The sequence below is a fragment of the Anarrhichthys ocellatus genome, unplaced genomic scaffold, assembly GCF_004355925.1.
Source record: "Anarrhichthys ocellatus isolate YVR2014 unplaced genomic scaffold, GSC_Weel_1.0 scaffold12, whole genome shotgun sequence".
NCBI lineage: Eukaryota > Metazoa > Chordata > Actinopteri > Perciformes > Anarhichadidae > Anarrhichthys > Anarrhichthys ocellatus.
Window position 1 is genome coordinate 792,724 of NW_022280042.1, and position 19,624 is coordinate 812,347.

Sequence of the window (19,624 nt, forward strand, 5' to 3'; positions counted from 1 at the left end):
CTCTCTCTCTCTCTCTCTCTCTCTCTCTCTCTCTCTCTCTCTCTCTCACAAGGTTCTCCAGCGCTGTCAAGATGACAAATGTGTCCTCATCAAAGGTAGCCGCCGGCCTGTGAAAGGTGACGAGGGCTGGCTAAGTGAGCTGTGTCTCTTTCACAATCTTTTAATTGAAGAAAGTGGAACTTTGTGACACTGTAAACTTGTGCATGTGATGTAGACATCCGTGTGAGGGGGGTGGGGATGATTCACGGGGGTCTTAAACTGGCAGAGTGTAGGAGATGGAGATAGAGATAAAGGCGCCGTATCTCACACCCAACGAGCCGTCGACAGCCTCATAAATAGAGCGGCTGCATGTTGACAAGTCAGCTATTTCTCACTTTTTGTCTAAATCCTTCCTCTGCTTCCAGACGGGGGCCTTGGAGTGATGTGTCACAGAGAAATATTTTAATCAGCTCTGGGGGAAATATTTGTATTTATGACTTTTCATGGATTTTATGAAGGAGAATTCATCTGGAATAGAGAGAGGCTATCAGCCCTATGTTTCATTTGTCCATGTCAATTAACAAAGATGTTCACTCTTCCTATTACAACTTTCAATGAGAGGTTTTCCCCTTAACACTACACTAGCAACATATACTGTACCTGTCCAGCACCAAACAGCAGACAGGACTCAGGAATCATATTGAACATTCACAGTGGATAAGCACGACAGGCAAACTATGACTTCTAGGCAGAGATGGGCAAAAATATATCAAAATGTATTTTGATACAAAATACAAAATAAATGTATTAAAATAAAATACAAAATACTGGTGCCAGAAAATGTAACAAAATACAATACATGTATTTTGTATTTAAAATATAGGAAATACTTTTTTCTGTTTTCTCACAATTTGGTATAGCAGAGCATTCAGGTTTGGGCTATATAATATAATTATATATAATGTACACAAAGCTTTGGTGAAGCCCACAGAAAGGAAGAACAGTCACAGAATGTCAGTGTAACTAAGCAAAGCTATTAAAAGACAACTTGATTGATTATGTATATATATATTTTTTTATTAATAGGACTTAACAGCCCATAAACTTGTAGAATGCATGAAATAATAAAACTAAGAATACTTTCATAATATGCCTTTTAAATAAAATAAATTGGATATTTAATGTTTTTTTTTAAACAAATGGACATCTACTGTCATAGCCTGACTAACTGTGAACTATATTATCTGCCAGTAATTGATATGGCATTATGACATTCACATTGAGAAGATACAGCATAACTTGTAATACAGTGCAAGATTAGATGGTCAGACGTCTCTTGATAAGGTTATCATGAACATACAAGCTCCCAATCTCCCTCTTCCTATAGCTAGCTACTCCACTGACAAGTTAACTTGCTAAACACTGGCTATGCACCAGCCTAGACGGCATGCTAGCGTCATTAGCATGTTAGCATCGATCGCTAGCTTGATATTATAACCAAGGGCGTAGGTTTGCATAGGGTCCATAGGGACTAGTCACGACCAAAGTTTGGGAAAGACACAATTGTCCCCACCAATATTTTGTGTTAGAAAAAATAATTTTGCACAATATATTTGCAAACTCATTCGTATTATTATTAGTGCTGGGCAAGTTAACACGTTATTATCGTGTTAACGCATTAATTAATTAATGCCGACAATTATTTTATAGCACGTTTTTTAAATTTTGAAAGTCTGTTGCTCACTGGCAGCGGTGGAGGAATGGAGACTACTGGACATCGCTGCGGTAAAGTCAGCAGCACTCAGATCTCTGTGGTCAACTCAGCAGACACTTACACTTTAGTGCACCTATATGCTGACATTCACTAAACGCATTCAAACGGCACAGATCGGGAGCGAGCGAAGGACTTTGAAAAGTAGAGGAAAGATTAACGTGAGACAACATCCGGTTTCTTCAGACGAACATCCGGTTTTCAGAATAAGATGCCAACAAAGTATGAATTATATTCACATTAAGTATAAAACATGCTACCTGCATCTCGTGAGTTAAAGGGAAAATACACCTAAATTGTGCGTGAAGTGTCTTTATTCTTTGATCGCTGGGTAACCATCATCACCTCGCAGTTACAGCATTATATTGATGAACAGTAGAGATGAATTCACATGCTCTGACTGTCATGAAGACACAAGACACACATTTAGATGAAACGTGCTGAAACATTTTATTCATGTTGCACAGCAGTGGAACGTTTCACATAAAGTCACACACCGAGCACAGATAGTGAAGAGATAGAACTGCTACTGTGTAAAGGGAATACTGCTGTTAAAAAGCACCTGATTTGTTTAAAGTGTTTGCAAACCAAATGTTATTGACCTTTTGTTCATATAGCAGTACTTTTAAAATAAAAGTGCGCAATACACTACTTTTGAATTCATTATTGAAGTTTGCCATAACAATGAAATTAATCGCGATTAATCGCAAAAAATCCATGCGATTAAAAATTGTAATCGTTGCCCAGCATTACTAATAATTGCATAAAGGAGGAAAGCACTTTATTTATAGCCTATTAAGTGCTGCAGAATAGATTTATTTTTTTGTCTTTTTTGGCTGCACAACTGGGAAAAGTTTTTTATATATATTTTGGATATAGAATATACTGTTACTGTATATTGGCATTTTAGCAGAACGTTTTTTATTCATTTATGTAATTATTTATTATTATTATTTATTTGGTGCAGAATACTGTTTTGTATTTAAACTAAGGTTTTATTACTGTTATTATGTTTAAATCAGTTCCAAGTTACACAAATGTTAATATATTTTAATAAAGTTTGCCTGTTCAACATAATATCAACTAAGTTTTTTTTTATATGGCGGGGGGGGGTTTTTGGGGGGAGGCTGGCAGTCCCCTACCAATGCCGAGACCAAACCTACGCCCTTGATTATAACCATCACCATGTATATACTATGTAGCCAGACCCAGACATAACTTATACATCAAGCTAGTTGACATCTGTCACATTCAGATAAAATATTTACCTTGACAGACAATCCGTTGAACTTGAAGATCTGAAGACTGAACTGTTTTTTGATTCATGGAGAAAGTATTTTGAGTATTTTAAATACAAAATTACTCCACTCTAAAGTATTTTGTTACAAAATACGTTCGATTTTTTATCGGCCCTATCAAATACAAATTACAAAATACTCAAAAGTAATTGAAATACGTATTTCAAATACAAGTAATAGAAATACTGCCCATCTCTGCTTCTAGGTCCCGCTCTAGTGTCACATTTGGACGGTTTACTTACTCTCGAGGTTTACTTGGTTAGGTGATGGAGAAGATTGCGGTTCAGGTCAAAATACTAACGTGCGCTCGTTACGTAGCTGCCGTTGTAAAGTCCGAAAGTTACGTAACAAAACTAAGGTAAAACTAAAATTCTGAACTAAATTTGATTTAGTCACTGTGACTTCACGTGAAGGCGCAGTGACCTCGACCTTAGACCCCCAAATTCGAATCAGTTCCTCTTGACGTGTAAGAAATACCCTCCAGGTCAGGTCAACACGAGGTCAACATGTCCGACTAACCCCGAACACCCGACTCCTTTTATGACTGATGATGAGACTTTCACTGCTGGGGTCACCCTGGGACGGTGCTCCAGTCAGTCTCATCAGCCCTGCTGCTGGAGACGCAGCAGTCTGTCCTCTGCAAGGCCTTTCCCTTGCTGATGGATGGGAGTGCGTGACACGGAACTGTGTGTCAGAGTGATATAAATGGTAGAAATATTAGAAATCCTTCTGTCTGCTGGTGCCGAGATAGATGGCTTAACAGCGGGAAGCTGTGGCTCTGCTGAATTATCTGTGTGTGTGTGTGTGTGTGTGTGTGTGTGTGTGTGTGTGTCCTCTCCGGGGCCACGGCGACAGGACTGATTGAGTGAGTGCATGCACGCTCACACACCCAGAGTGCGCCGAGCCTGTAATCTTGCAACATTCCTGCGCCCTCGAGCTGGTGTAATGGGTGGAGTTGGGCTGGGTGTGTCATTAGCGGCTGCAGGTCTACCTGAAGGCTCCTCTTTAGCTCCAGGGAGCTCATTGACCTCTGTGTTAAAGGGACGCTGCCGCACTTAAAAGACCCCCACCGTCGTTTGAAGTATTGATGCTTGAGTAGTCCTTTGAATGGTGAGGGTGGGGGGGGTCAGATTTTGGTTGTAGATGAGCACCACTGTGGAGACCTGGTCCCAGGGCTGCAGCTACAGCTGAGGACTCTCAGGTCAGGTTCTTTGGAGCTCTTTTTAAAGAGGGAATTTAGAGGTTTTACATTCTGGAGTCAAAAAGTCACAGCTTTTTCAGGCCGGTTCCAGTATTCTTTTAGTATTTTAAGGCAGAAACACCGTTTTGAATGTCTTTGGTTAGATAGCTGAAATATAGAAAATACAGATTTGAATGTATTGCTCTGCGACCTAAATGCTAATAAAGAGGGTGACCATAAAGTGGCCAAATGAGAACGGAGGCTGTCCGCGTTTAAATTCATTAAAACGAATTATGTGTTTAAAATTCCTTCAATCCTGACTGCTTGAATCAGTAACAGTCCTCGTACATGCAGAGACATTAAGGATCAATACACACACCCACACACACTCTTGTTCCCGGCTTGGTGTCTTACTTGACATAGAAATCCAGATGGCGAGGGAATTCCAGTTTTCCGGCCAGAATCTTCTGATATATTCCAAATGGGTTGTCGTCAAAGAACGGTGGGTACCTGTGGAGATAAACACACGTCAACCTCTGGCACGCACCGCCACAGTGTGGGAACTTCATTCACACTCTGCACAAACAGCATGATGCAAGGAGCAGGTAAAGGAGGCAAGAGCTTGCACACCCTCACCTGGATCCGTTTGAACTAGATGGAGAGGAGTCACCATTTAGACGGGGGGGGGCTATGATAACTTTCTGCTTTGGACAGAGCCGCCTTTGTTCACAGTTCTGTGTGTTTTTCTTCCTGCCACCCACAGGCCGGCTGCTGAGTGCTTTCCCCCGCTCTGGCCTGGACAAGTCATTACCCACAAATTACATAATGGGGCCGGCCTCCAACTGCATTACACACAGAGCAGACAGGCGCATAATCGCACCAGTTTGTCACACGCCGCTCGCCTTCCCAGTGAAAAGCTCCAGAGGCGGGAGACTGTGGGACGCCTGGGAGCCGGCCGAGCACCACAGGCTCCACTGGTGTGCCGTCATAGGTGGAGAATCTGGGTCACCGTGGCAAGATGGGAAGAGAATAACATCATGTGACCTAAATATTAGGTTTGGGAGTGTTGTAGTCAAGACCACCTGAGCAGAGACCAAGTCAAGACCTTCTTAAATCTCTCACATGCAAATAACAAGTGGCTCATTCATTGAGGCTCCTGCTTTATTTCACTGATGTCACAACGGGCTCCAAGTTCAAAGGCTTCTAATCTGGCTGTAAAAGTGACTCGGCCGTTCATTCATGCGAGACCAGCGTGTGAAATTGAGAACACATTTGTGGAACTAAAAGAGGCTTGATGCTCAGAATGTCCTCACTCCAGAGGGGATTCTCTTTTATTGAAGAATGGTCATCTTTAGCCCCACTTCTGGTAAAACTCTAGGAACAACATTCCTTGTAGCGCGCTCATACCAGGAGTACTCGTCAATGTGATTTATATTTAAAAGGTACCACAGCTTAGAGGGAGGAGTCAGGAGTTAACTGTAAATCATGACCATGTGACTGTGTGGGTGACACGAGGCTGGTGGACTCCGTCTCTCATCAGCAGGCTGACGAGGACTGACCGGGGGACAAGGAGAAGTGGGAGTTAATTAAATTGTTATGCGCTCAATCCAGAAAATTGGGTCCGGGAATAGACGCGTTTTGATTAAATTGGGATTCATTCATACAACTTTGTTTTCTATAATTAACATGAACGTGAGCCTGAGCGGACCACTGGAGGTTACCCTCCAAAGTGATTTTCAGTCGTACACAGCCACATGTATCGCTACATGTACACACGCAGGATGATTGGCTTCCATTAAGAGCAGGAATCTGGCCCTTAAGGCAGGATTATGGAGAGAAGACCCTTTCTTCTCCTAGTCTCTCTTGGCCCTGACCCCTCAGTGAATGTTTTTTCAACTTGCACTTCACCCCAGAGGTGGATGATCGACCACCGCTAACTTTTCAGAAGCGGCCGTGACATTCTTGGATCAGTAACTCTGAAGAACAGCACAATGCCGCGAGATGAAGGGAGCTCTTTGTCTGAGGGGTCCCACCGTGGAGCCCCTCCCTGGACACGTCGAGTGATGTGCACAGCGGACCGCGACACTTCAAAGCCCTGCCCCGATGAATGCTGGGAGATGGTCGCATTCTTTCCACGAACTCAAAGCCAGGTAGCTTTTCTTCCCAGGGTTTAAAGGAGATGAAGGGTGAGGGCGGCTGACCTTTCAGGAGGAAGCGGCTCCATATTTGGGAGTTAAAGCAGTATGCGGCCCTTATTAAACATATATAGGTCAGGTGTAATTTCATAAATGCTTTTTTAATATAAATACCAGCTAATATTCAGGTAGGCCATGCTACTGAGCCAGGTCCATAAATCAACTGTTGGCTTATAGAATATTACCCGGTGTGTCTCAATCAATGTTAGAGTCCATCTCAACCTGAGCAGCAGTACAATTATTAGAACACGGTTCCACGTACACGGCTCCTCCACTTTCTCTTGCAGGGTTATTATGTCCCATTGCATCACTCTTGTACAGGTGTTCGTGTTATTGTGTCCACTCTCTGTGTGTCTCTCCGATCGTTTTGAGAAATGATCGTCAAGTTTATTCCAGTCATGAGTCGCTCAAAGCGCTCACTGTCTGACTCCACACCTGTGTGTGTGCTTCTATCTGTTAAAGGGACTGAGACGTAGATTGTCTTGATGAGTGCTGCCCCCCGGTGTTTACAGAGGGAGGAGGCGTGGTGTGTTGTGTGGACTGAACACTTACCCGGCCAGCATTTCAAAGACGAGGATGCCCAGAGCCCACCAGTCCACTGCTCGGCCGTGACCCTTGCTCTGGATGACCTCGGGGGCCAGGTACTCGGGAGTGCCGCACAGGGTCCAGGTCCTGATCACACACAGAGAGATGAGCCACATGTTATTGTTTTACTAACTGCTTGTCTATTCTAATTCTTGTTTCTCATCATCGATTCATTTTCCATAAAGGAATCAATTCATCTTTTCAACACTTTACAGGATTCAGGTTCTACGACTTCAGACAAGGACAATCAGCACATTCTAACATTTGAAATGTCTATCAGGCGGATTTCCTTCCGATCAACACATCTATTAATAAAACATTAGTTTCAGCTCTCGGGGGAATAAGTGTTTCCATCTCTTATAGTGCAGCGACTTGTCTTATTCTCTTCTGTTTTGAAGATACCAACATTATACTCACAACATTTCAGAAACAGGGAAAACACTGCTGGGAACAAGTGCAATTACCCTAAAACTGACTCGGCTATTTTTAGACGCTTCACTGCTGTTAAAAGTAGGACACCCACGTGAAGATGAGGGACCAGAGTGTGGATACAGGAGTAGTATATATATATATACACATATATATGTATATATAAGCATTGGACAGGAAGTCCAGAGCAGATTACTGCGTCTGGCTGATTGATGGCGTGTAACAAACATGCACAGTGTTCCCCCTGAAAGCCACTTGTCCTCTGATGAAGAGCACTTGGCCCGACGCCAGCCTTTCATCGCCTGTCACAGATATCACCTGGGTAATGACCTCTTTCGGCCAGTTGCCGTGGCGACGGTAATTTGTATGGAAATGATGTGGATCCAGGCTGTAGATGGGGGGGGGGGGGAGAATACGGAAGAGAGAAGACCTGCGTTGTTGCTCCTCAGTGTGCTAGGCTTCATGTCTGCCAGCAGGGGGCACTGTGGCGGCGCTCCATCTCGTCCTGAACACGGGAGCGACAGAGAGCTGGAGGCAGTGAGGCCGTTGTCTTCCTATCAGAGGCAATTCCGCCGCCCTCCATTTATATATAATTTATATATAAGTGGGTCACTTGAACATCAGAGAGGTATCTACTCCCCATCTGACTTGCTCGCCCAGTCTGGGGGAAAATGTAATCTTACTCCATTATGTTTATATGTCAGCGGGGGTCAACACGGCGTCCGGGTGGAGAAACACTGCAGTGCAGATATAAAGCCGTGTCTTCTCCTCTGTAGTGCATCTTTTCACTTCTGCAGAGGTCGCGCTCACTGTATCTAATTCGGACTAAATGACACCAGCCGGGGGAGGTTTGCAGCAGGTTCTTGGAGTTGGGAAGGTTCCCTCAGGTCCCCAGAACAACATATGAGTGAAAACACACAGGACATGAGCAAGGTGGCTTTGCTTGTTCCTGGACTAGAGGAGTCACGATTGCTGCAGTCTCTAAATCTTCTGCAGTTTTTCTGTCAACAATGCCTTTGCTCTTTACACAACTTGTTGCCACAGAAGGATTTCACAGCTCTGTTGTTTCTCAGTGGCCAAAAAGGTGACAGGAGTTCGTGAGATATAACGTTAACGAGGATTTCTATAAAGTAGAATGTGCTTGAAACACGCTGGACCGAACCGTGTTGGGTGAGGACTAAACTCAAAGTTTTTTCTAACAGTCTGAAACAGTCACAGCCTCTCTGTCTCTGTAGTCCCGACACAATGAATCTCACATACTGTATGGGAATAAAAGGCAGACAGTCCCAAATGTGACTTCAAGCTTTTTCTAACATAAAAATATCTGCCAGGTATTTTCATTTGACATGTGTGAAGAACAGTGGAAAACAGCCGACTGTGTAACATTCATTTGTTCATTAGTTTACCTTATTTGTTTTATATGTTTGAGATACCTGTAGAGGTTAAACTGTTCCATATTTCACAAGAAAAAAGCAAAGCAAATTCATTTATCATTTTGTGTAGCAGAACATTGTTTTAATCCTCTTTGAAACCTGGAAAGCCCTCACGTTTATCTTTGGACGCAGGGGAAATAAGATATTTACATTAATATTGCATTGTTGATGCAATATTAAACATGTTTTATCTCAGCCAGGAGATGATGAGATTGGTTGTGTGGGTACGTGATCCGAGTCTCTGTGTGCGTTCGTATCGGTGTCTGTCCACAGCTAATCTGGCATTCTGCTGCACCAAACCGCACAATATTTGGGCGGCTAACCCACGGCTGCCTGCTCAAGGGCCTCTCCTGGTTGCGGTGATTCATGTTTTCTTTTATTGCCCGTTTAATACCGCCATTGACTGACTGCTGACTCCTTGCTCTCTACTCTTGAATGGCCCCCCGGCTGCTTGGGGCCACAAGTGAGACACAGTGGGGGAAAACAGTTTGCTGACTTTTAATCTTTTGGACGGTGTGTTTGGCTATCAGCTAACAGCTAAGAGCTAACGGAACCACACACACTGCTGAGACGTGCGAGTGAGAAACCTTTCTGATAGTCCAGATAGAGGTTTAGGTTGCATTCATTGAAGACCCACCTGGCAGAGAACAGCACCATTTTAGAGTTTTAAACTCATTTTTCAGGTTCAAGTCTTTAAAGAAAAGTGACACTGAAACAAGCAGACACAGACCAACACATGACCTCCAGACTGCACCCAAGTCTTAGATACGTTTCTTCCAAGTTCCATCAAGAATTCACACTGAATCCACACGGAGCAGCTAAATCAAAGCGCAGCCTTGCCAGCTGTGTGCTTTGGGGCTGTACAGTATGATCTCAGACCTACAGTGAGGAGTGACAGCTGCTTTGTCATTCACTTTCTACTGACAATCAATCAGGCATCAAACACCCTGAGCAGAGAGCGGAGTATCCACGACTGTCACTCAGCAGCAGCCGCACACCACTACAGAAAAGCATCCCCGTGAGCCAGCAGCGCTTCCACGCGTGCGTTTCATTACATGTGCAGGTAGTCCTCCACGTCGGTGGTCATGTCAGGATAAAGGCTCTGGTCTCTTTGATGTAAATGTCACTCCGGCCCTCTGATGAGGTCAGCCCTGATACAGGCTAGAACACAGCGCTGTCACGCTAACAGGACAGGCTGCAGCAGCAGAAAATGAAGATTAAATGCACATCTTGTTCCACCGTCTCGTCCATGTAATGAACGCATCTCTTAACTGTAATCTGTTAAGCAGGACGAGACGTCTGTCTGAATGACAAAAGGCCATCACTTTAGAGTCCTGGTACTTTTTTATATAAAGCATTTATTTTATTATCTGAAAAGCACGGAGGAAATCGTATCTGTACTTTTATCTCTGACCGAGTCACTGCGACGCTTCTACTGTATCTGTACAGAAGAGAGCAACTCAGAAACATTATCACAGCAGCACGGTTTCCTGATTCAAGGCTGCAACTGACAGTTATTTCATCACAAAATCCCAGTTTTCAAATCCCTTTTCAGCTGGTACGAAACTCCAAAAACAGATTATTCTCACATTTGAGAAGCTGGAAGCAGAAACATTTTTCGGTTCATCAACTTATGAATTAATTGTAGAGGTGTGAGTCTTAACTGACCTCAACGATTCAAAAGGCTCGACGTATCGCATCCTCAATTTTCTATGAAAGCATGCAGTCAGATTAATCTCCCTTTTTATTTAAAATGTGCTTTCAAAAACCTGACTACAGCAGTCTGTATTATGAGAAGCTGCATCTTCTCAATACAGTAGCAGTGTGAGCCACCTCAGTACATACATATATTCAAATGGCTCACTTTCTCCAGGTGTGGATTTAAGACTAAAACAGACCACTTCTTTTTAATCAGGCCTCTTAGACTTGGACTGACCTGTCTGAGCCAATCATCTTTTAAAATATTTTCTTAAACTCCACGGTTTAGACATTTTATCCACTCATTTGTACGTCCCTTTGTCCTCTCCTACCTCGCTTCCACTCTATTCCCTGCCAATTTCAACTCCTTCATAATCACTCTGCAAATTGTGGCTGTCGAAAAAGGAGGCACTGTTATTTCCATCACCTGTCGGAGAGCTTCTTAGCGAAGCCGAAGTCGGTCAGGCGGATGTGTCCTTCGCTGTCCAGCAGGATGTTCTCGGGCTTCAGGTCTCGGTACACCACTTCTCTGGAGTGCAGGTACTCGATGGCGCACACGATCTCGGAGGTGTAGAAGAGGCCGGTGGCATTGCTGAAGCGCCCGCGGCTGCGCAGGTAGCTGAACAGCTCGCCGCCCGGCACGTAGTCCATCAGCATGTAGAGGAAGCGCTCGTCGTGGTGGGTCCAGAACCTGAGAAGCAACAAGAAACACCCAGACGGTCTTTTTAACGCCCAACACTAAGTCTGCCTCGGTCCACAGCTGTCCTGTGTGTCCATTGGAGGGTAAAAGTGTTAAAGTGCTCTCTGATGAGTTGAGGAAATCAGATAAAATAAGGATCCGTATCTGTCTCCGACTGGAGCGGTGTGCTACGACTATTTCAGCTGGAAGTGCCCTTCAGAGGAATAAAATCAGAGCTCTGTCACTGATGAAGATGGAGGAGGCTCCAACGTTTCCCACAAGTGCTGGCTGCTAGCCACTAACACCACGACTGACTCTTTCCTCCACTGCTACTCTATCTCCACACTTCCTCTTGGTTTTTTCCTGTTTGCCGACGCTACAGTTACCTCGATCTACAATCACGTTTATCGACCAGCCACTGAATTTAGATCTCCGAGTGACTATTTAGGAACGCACCCGTACTCTGCAACAGGAAATAAACTGAGGCACATTTACAGTTTGGTGGACTCAATATAGTAGAGTCCACCATCCTTTAACACTTTGAAAGAAATGTAAGAATAGCAAAATAAATACATAAAAAGGCTTCAAATGGACCCTGTGATCGGTGATAGCAACGCTTAGTCTCTTACACTGTACGCTAGATTAGTGCTGACTGATACATGAAGAGGCTGGCAGACATCAGAGTTAGATACTTCTGATATGAGGTCATGTGTAAAAGGGCTCACCACATATCTGTGTTATTTTTTATGTGGTCAGTGTTCCAGATTTAAGATTACCTTATCTAAAAATGTTTTCTGTTGAGTGTCGTGTCAGTCTAAAAAGTTGATAATAAATGTACACATTTCACTGCTTTAAGAATTTCATCTTTGATTTAGTTAGTGTGTAAGAAGATGAACTCAGTTTTACGTTTCAGTGAGAACCTTGAAACGTTTCCTCACATTGTTCAACACTACACAAGCTGAGTCTCCATCCTCTCAACTATAACAGCATGAGAGAGCTGTGAGGCTGCTGTCGTCCGTCTGTGAGATGAACATATGAAGAGACACATCGTTTACTACAAACTGCAGGGATTCAGGCATTTCAAATCTATAATACACAGTGAGCCTTTTTCCAATTATTACCAGAACTCCGTCTCCATTGGAGCCTCTCATAATATGTGTCTTTACTAATAACTGGGAGGACAACCTGGCAAACATAAATAAAAAGGAGTCATGTTCTCAGACACTGTTACATGTGCTGTATTGGAACTATATCAGATTTTGACACTGACGCTAGAGCAAAGCATTGAGAATGGTTATTACTGCTCCTTAAGTCTCCACATTACAGTGGATTTGTATCAGTGGGGAGATCTATTGTATTATGGAAATTCCTCTCAGAATAGGGTTGGGATTGAATTAATTATGCATAATATCTACTGAGGCAGTGGACAGAAAAGGTGAATATTTAATGTGATTATGAAACACTGGTGTTATAAACCGTGTGCCTCACTTTAAAAGAGCATAACACCAGATTGGGAGTATTTGGATTGCCTGTCAACGGCTGAGGCGCCGGCTCGTAGCTAACAGCGCTAACTGAGCTAACAGCGCTAACAGTACAAACTATGGCGAACGTGCTGACAGTGACACACATACTGAATCGGTTTGTGGAACATAAAAGTGATGGAGAGGACGACCCTGTGGCTGTAACAACTGGAAAGCGTGTGGTGAGAGAAAAGATGACGGATGGATTGATAATGGCAGACAGTGATGGGTGAGGGTAAGCAGAATATTTATTAGTGTCATTGCAGTTGGCAGTGACATAACACATATTTACAGCCCGCTTTATCTTCTCCAAAGGGCCCAGAGGTTGAGAGGCTTAGAGGACAACATGTCTGCCGTTAAAGTATACATCTATATTATTTTACACGTTTACTGTGTTCCATCTTTCAACCAACTTCAGTCGGGATCGTAAACCTGAGGATATGAATCAATCTGGGGGAAAATAGCAACAACTACTACTCACTCAAATGACTCACTTCTTTCAAGAGACAAAACATGTTGATGAATTTAATTTGGACAGCACGAGGCTAGCGGTTTCCCCCTGCTTCAGTCTTTATGCTAAGCTAGGCTAACTGCGTCCTGGCTCCAGAATGATAAATAACAGCTGCTCCCTGTTAGCTCACCTGGTAGAGCGAGCACCGTATTTGCTGCACGTCCTCACCTCTCTCCCCCTTTTCCTCCCTTCAGCTACTCAAGCTAAATATGCCCAACCATTATTTTTTTCAGTATCAAGTTGAGCAGAACTGTAGAAGCTAACGTGACTACGCTGGAGAGTTGAGATATAGATGTGTCAGGGAGCTCGGTATTCATTTGCATGCTGTCCATATGATCTACGGCTTATGGCCTTCAAGGTTGCTCTGTCATATATAATATGAAATAAGGACTAGAGTCCTCTTTAAGTGCAGTTGGGAGGAAGAGTAACGGATACGCTTTCTTTTAAAGCAGAGAGAATCTGAATCAATGTGTCAGAGCGCACACACGACAATGAACTCTGACCTTTTTTCATTAGAAATGTTCAGCCAGTGGGCCGTGAGCCCCCCCCCCCCGGTGTGTGTGTGTGTGGACTCACAGTCTGATGAGGAAGGGGTGGTTGACCTCGGACAGCACCTCCTTCTCATTGTGGACGTGCTGCTCCTGCTTCAGTCGGATCACGTCCGGGATCTTCATCTGCTTCAGGGCGTAGAAGGCCCGGCACTGCTTGTCCTTCACCAGGAAGACTCGGCCAAAGGTCCCCGTGCCTGGGGGGGGATTAACCACAGCTCACTGGGGAACACTCAACCGTGACAAATAACCGCTTAGCTAACGTTCCACATGTATCGATTTTGTTCAAACGTGCCATTCATCATCCATGATAAGAAAAACAGATATGCAGTCGACATCATGAGCCAATACTGTGACTCCATCAAAGGTCTTCAAATGCAGTCATCTGAAAAAAACAGCTGACACAGCTGCTTTATGTTTATATCTGTTGCAATGACAAACATTCTATTCTTTGTATTTACAGCAAGGCTTTTATTATTAATTTGAGTATTTTTTTCGAACCACCACCTCTGATTAAAGGACGACTCTGCTCTACCACTGAGCCACAGTCGCCCAGTGGAAGCTGGTCAGTAGCAGGAGGATAGAAGACTCAAGCCCTGAGCTGATGACACTATGTGATTCAACAGCCTGAGTCAGACACGGAGCCGCTGCAACTCTCTAATGAAATGCTGGCTGTCTCCTTGGTCTGCTTCACAAACAATGAACCTGTCTCAGGTGTATTGGTGTTTCCATAGCGACGCAGACACAGTGGCGCACCGTCAGATGAACACCTCGTACCTCCGTAAACGGTAACGCCATCACCTATAATGTCCTTGGAACACCCTGATTCAGGGTTTCTGGCTGCTTCATCAACTCACTCTCAGCTGACATTGTGAAAAACCGCTGTGCCTTCTTTCCCTTCTCAGTGCTCTGCATTTAATAATAAACAAGTATTTATTGAGGTATTAAAACGGTGATCTTTGTCATTTAAAAAGTATCCATGTAGCTAATAATAGCATCTCGTACAGATATGAGCCTTTTCCCCTCTATGATGGTTAAACTGTGTAATTGATCAGACTGATCATGGCTCATTTTATATCCAAAATTCTCCCTCACTGCCGATAAAAGAAACTATATATACATGAAAACCATAACTTACATAACTGCTCTCATGGCAAACCCGGTTTGTAGGAAACTCAAACAGCACTCTGCTAGCTGTTTCACGACCGCCTACTGTCACATCTGTGCACACCTGGCTTTTTGAAAATGTACAAAATTGTGACCATGTAGAAATGTGTGTGCGTGTGTGTGTGTGTGTGTGGTTAGACAGTCTGACAATCTGTGCTTTTGAAGCACAGTGAGGCCCTCAGTTTCAGTGGCAGAACTGTTTCCTCTGATCAAGTTAAAACTAAAATAAGGCATGAAAGTGACCTGAAAGTGGAGTTCCACCACAATAATTCAGAAGGAGAAGATGACCTCACCATCTCACCCCAACTCCCTCTCTGCATAACAGAGTGCTAAATTGGTGGTACATTTGAAGATGCTGAACAAGAGGACGACTTAGCGATGCTGTAAAACATTTCTTCTGAGCCAGGGACAAAGGCAGCAGGCAATTAGCCTCTACCGAGACATGGCCAGGTGATTTCAGAGAGTAATGTGCTGTCATTGATATGTACCTCTCTGGAAGCTGGCTCATCCACCGACTCCCCTTCCACCTGCTTGGGGAGAACCAACGAGAGGCGGATCAACAAACCCCCACATATCATGTCGGGGGACGTCATTAGCCGTGACCGGCCTGCCGTCGGCGGTGCCTTGGAGGGATATTCTCCGGGTCGCGAGGCTACTGCAGCACGCGACGGCGGCAAATATATCTGAAGGCGCCAGAGAGTTGCCTCATGATTCCGATGACAATTAAACAACAGCAGGCAGATACAGAGCTTTAGCTGATTTGTTTTAGGCAGCAAATCCCCTCATCAGACAAAATGGCTTGGCAAATTGGATTTTTTTTTTGCACGCGGCTCATAAGCTCGGAGCTTTCTCCCGACAGCACGGGATGCCGCACACCTCCCTGACGGGCTGTAAGCTCGGGCTTTGTTGCTCAGTGTATATTGCTGAGCTTGACGTCTTTCAATAAACCGGCAGCGTGACATCGTAAATCGTGGCGCGCGGTAAATCTATTCCTCTCTCTGACCTCCTCACACCTGCTGACCAAGCATATTCAAATGTATGGCCATGGTGCATTCTCCATTGTCGGCCCCTCTCCATCACTAAACCATCTTAAGAACGACTGTCTCTGTATTTTTAGCTTTTTAACACTCATCAAGAAGATATGGCATAAGAGGACTTTTATATCTAATATATCACTCACAGAATCATGGCTTTTGTTCTTTTCTAAAGAATCTTTGGATCTTACCCATCCCAACAAAAAACAACAACATTACAACTAATGTAAGTCCTAACATAACGTTCCTCGCTCCTCTCAAACATCCTGCTGATGGACTGAAACAACAAAAGCCATCACATCTATGTGATCATATTTCATTGAGCACAGACTAATTGATAAAAGGGGATATATTATGCTCATCATCATTATTTGGGGTTTCTAATAGAACATGTTTACATGTTTGAATGTTCAAAAAACACATTGTCTTTGCTCATACTGTCGGTCTGAATATACATATGTATCCACCCTCTGAAAAACACGGTGCACCTTTTCCAAAGTTGCTTGTCAAGCCGTGGGCGGTATATTCTAATGAGTCAGCATGTGACACGGGAGGAGCAGCCAAATGTGCCGTTCTTGTTGAATCACATGATCCAGGTAGCCCACAGAACACTGGCAGGTTTGAGTTGTTTCAGCTTGCAGGTATGTAGGCCTTCAAGATACCCAAATGTTTGTGCACAAGCACTGAAAATTGAAATTTCTTTAATCATATGCACCTCAAGAATGTAACCCTGTGCTTTTGTCTCACATGCGTTGATTTCTCTTGAGAGATGATTCGTATTGTTTGAGGGAGAGGTTCTTGTGCAACCCCATGGCGTAGGTGTGACTCAAACATGTCTCATTTGGACAATGCAGCCGGTGGTGACTAACTCCCTGGAGGGCAAGTTGTTGCCTGAACACGGACTAGCCTAAGCTTGGCATGTGAGCTTCTCTGAGCACTAACTGGACAGTGGACACGCCTCTGTCGTTTTCTCTCGGGCCGATGACCGACCCAGCTGTCTGGAGTCCTGTTGACTTGCTGACTTTGAGAACTACGCACTCCGCATTATGATGAAAATCTCACAAAAACAGAACTTCCACAAAATGGTGCCTGACGGGATATTGTGTGGTTTGGGATTCTCTCCATACTGTACAGCAGTACTCCCACAGCATGGAGAAACACTGGCTTCATGAAAAACATGAGAAAAATTGTCGACTCTGGTTGTAAAACATAATATAAAATGAACTGTCTTCATGGTTTCTCCCCTTGGCAAGCGGCCATGCTAGAAGCAGGATAACGCTCTCTAAGGTGAACATTATGAGGCATTCATGGACTTCGCGGAGGCTTCCACGTGGTCCAGCATAGATGGACGAGTTCAAATGTTCAAAATGTGAGCTAAAAATGCATTTTGCCATTCATTCTGTTGAACGCAACACTGAGTGGGAAAGACTACCCTGAGGCACATTCTACACTTTAGCTGAGTGTCTCTCTCTTATTCCGATCACAGCAAGTACAGTTTGTCACACGATTCATCCGCGGGACGCTTAGCTGGACAGATTGTGGTGGACCGACCTCAGCCAGCTTCATACAGGCAACATGATGAAGACAAAGGACCAAGTAGGTCAGCTGTGACTGGGTGACATTGATAAACAACTGGTATCCTGATATGAGACGATCAAATCTATATCAAGAGGAGCTGTCACATTTATCTCGACACCAACAAATGAAGAAAAATTGATATTTAGTATGTAATCACTATTATATCTGCGAACTCTTTTATCATTTGATCAAATATTCAGCCTTTAAAGTTTCAACACAATAATCTTTGCTTCAATGAAATACATGAAAACAAACCACAAACTTTGACGACTTTGGACTTTTAGGAAATAGTCACGGACATATTAATTGTGTTATGATGGTTTAAGGATCAAATAATTAATAGTGTAATCAAGACAATAACTGACAGTTCCCTAGATATTGACAATAATCATGCATTGATGGATTCATTGTCATTTTTCAAGCAAAAATAGAAAAATATATCAATTGGTTCCAGCTGCTCAACTGTAAATATTTGCAGGTTTTCTCAATCAATCAACAAAATGCTCTGCAGCTGAGTAAATGATGAACATTATCATTAGTTATAGCGCTGCTCGGTAGTTAGTAATACTCATTACTATAGTATATAGAGGTTTAATAACCAACTCAACCGCATTATCATGTACAATGTTGTTAAATGCCTTTCTATTTGTCATATTTTTTGTGCTTGTCGTGTTCCTGAAGTTTGGGAACTGCTGCATTTTACAGAGCAGCCCCTTGAGACAACAGTCCAGTACCGGGGAATCCCATGCGTGCGAAAGGTCCTTGAACTCACCGACTGTGGCGATGGTCTCCAGGTCATCCAGGCAGTATATCCGGTTGTTCGGCGCTGCTTCTCCGGCCGAACAGCCGGCGTTGCTTTTGCCCTCTTTCAGGGAGTTGGCCTCACTGTGGACTCCGACTTTAGCTTTGGAGGACGCCATGTCTTATTGTCGGAGACGAGCTGACTTACTCGGGTTCAGAACTTTCCAGTGGGACGCATAGAGTTCACATCACACATTTCTGGGTACCGTCAGTTCATCTTCTTTGTCTGACGTTAGCTGTGGCTGGGCGGCTTGTTTTTGGACAGTGACGCCTTCCACATCGGAGAAGTGAGCGGAAACCGTAGAAAACGTTTATGTTAACAAGTTCTGTTAATTACCAGTCAATAGGAGATGAAACCACTGGCACGGGCGAGACAAAGAAGCTGGTGACAGGTGCACTGCTCTGGCATGTAGCGTTAGCGACTTTGGTTAGCAGCTAACGACCCATAGTGAGCTAAATGGGAGAAGCACTGTAGACTGGAGCTATGAAAGGGGAAGCGGCGCGAGGGAAGCTCCGGAATAAAATAGTTAAAAAACCGAATCAACTCGATGAAACCCGTGGCTTTTCTGACTCGAGTTTACTGCTTTCCTCCATTATTGACTCCACTACCACAACAGACCTCACCCAGTAGTTCTTCTATGGCCACATCAATCAGGAAGCGATACAGTATCGGTGTACATTTCGTTTCCGGTCAGGACTTTCAAAGTAAAAAGCATGAACCGGCATGTGGACGTTTACTGAGTAAATCACGGACCCTAAGAGAATGTCGATGTTTTCTATGTGTTCTAGAAGGAAATTAATGAATACTATTGTTCTAACAAAGTAACATAACCAGCTTTTTCTTTTTCTTTTCACGTGTGTTTTTTTCCAAACTGTTTAACTTCCTGTATTTTCAACCTGCCTGTATGTGTCTTGACACCGATGGGAGACAGCGGCTGCATGTTGACAAAATGCAGCCAATGAAAGCGAAGCTGTCCCGGGACATTAACCAATAATGTGCGAGGAAGGGTGCGGTGATAAATACAGGTTTGATATCAACTCAACCACCCACGGGTACCAGTAATAGATACATAAAATCAAAATGTAAGAAAACTACAGTTGATTATTGTCTTAAAATCTGCGGAATTCACAAATACATTTTATTTAGAATATCATTGGAATAGAAATTACTCCCAAAGAAGACTTCAAATGTGATTTACAATCATTTTAACACGTATT

The 19,624-nt window shown here is 43.7% G+C and overlaps 1 protein-coding gene across 1 annotated transcript in view; it reads right to left on the reverse strand.

Moving 5' to 3' along the window:
* prkx (protein kinase X-linked) overlaps window positions 1–19,065 on the reverse strand; it is a 23,420-nt gene extending 4,355 nt beyond the window's left edge. Inside the window, exons 1-5 of the mRNA XM_031852018.1 lie at window positions 18,378–19,065; window positions 13,855–14,023; window positions 10,996–11,259; window positions 6,976–7,095; window positions 4,643–4,738 (exon numbers count right to left, since the gene is read on the reverse strand). Coding sequence (XP_031707878.1) covers window positions 4,643–4,738; window positions 6,976–7,095; window positions 10,996–11,259; window positions 13,855–14,023; window positions 18,378–18,525 — 797 coding nt within the window. The 5' untranslated portion in view covers window positions 18,526–19,065. The remainder of the gene's footprint in view (window positions 1–4,642; window positions 4,739–6,975; window positions 7,096–10,995; window positions 11,260–13,854; window positions 14,024–18,377) is intronic.
* Window positions 19,066–19,624: the final 559 nt, after the last annotated feature.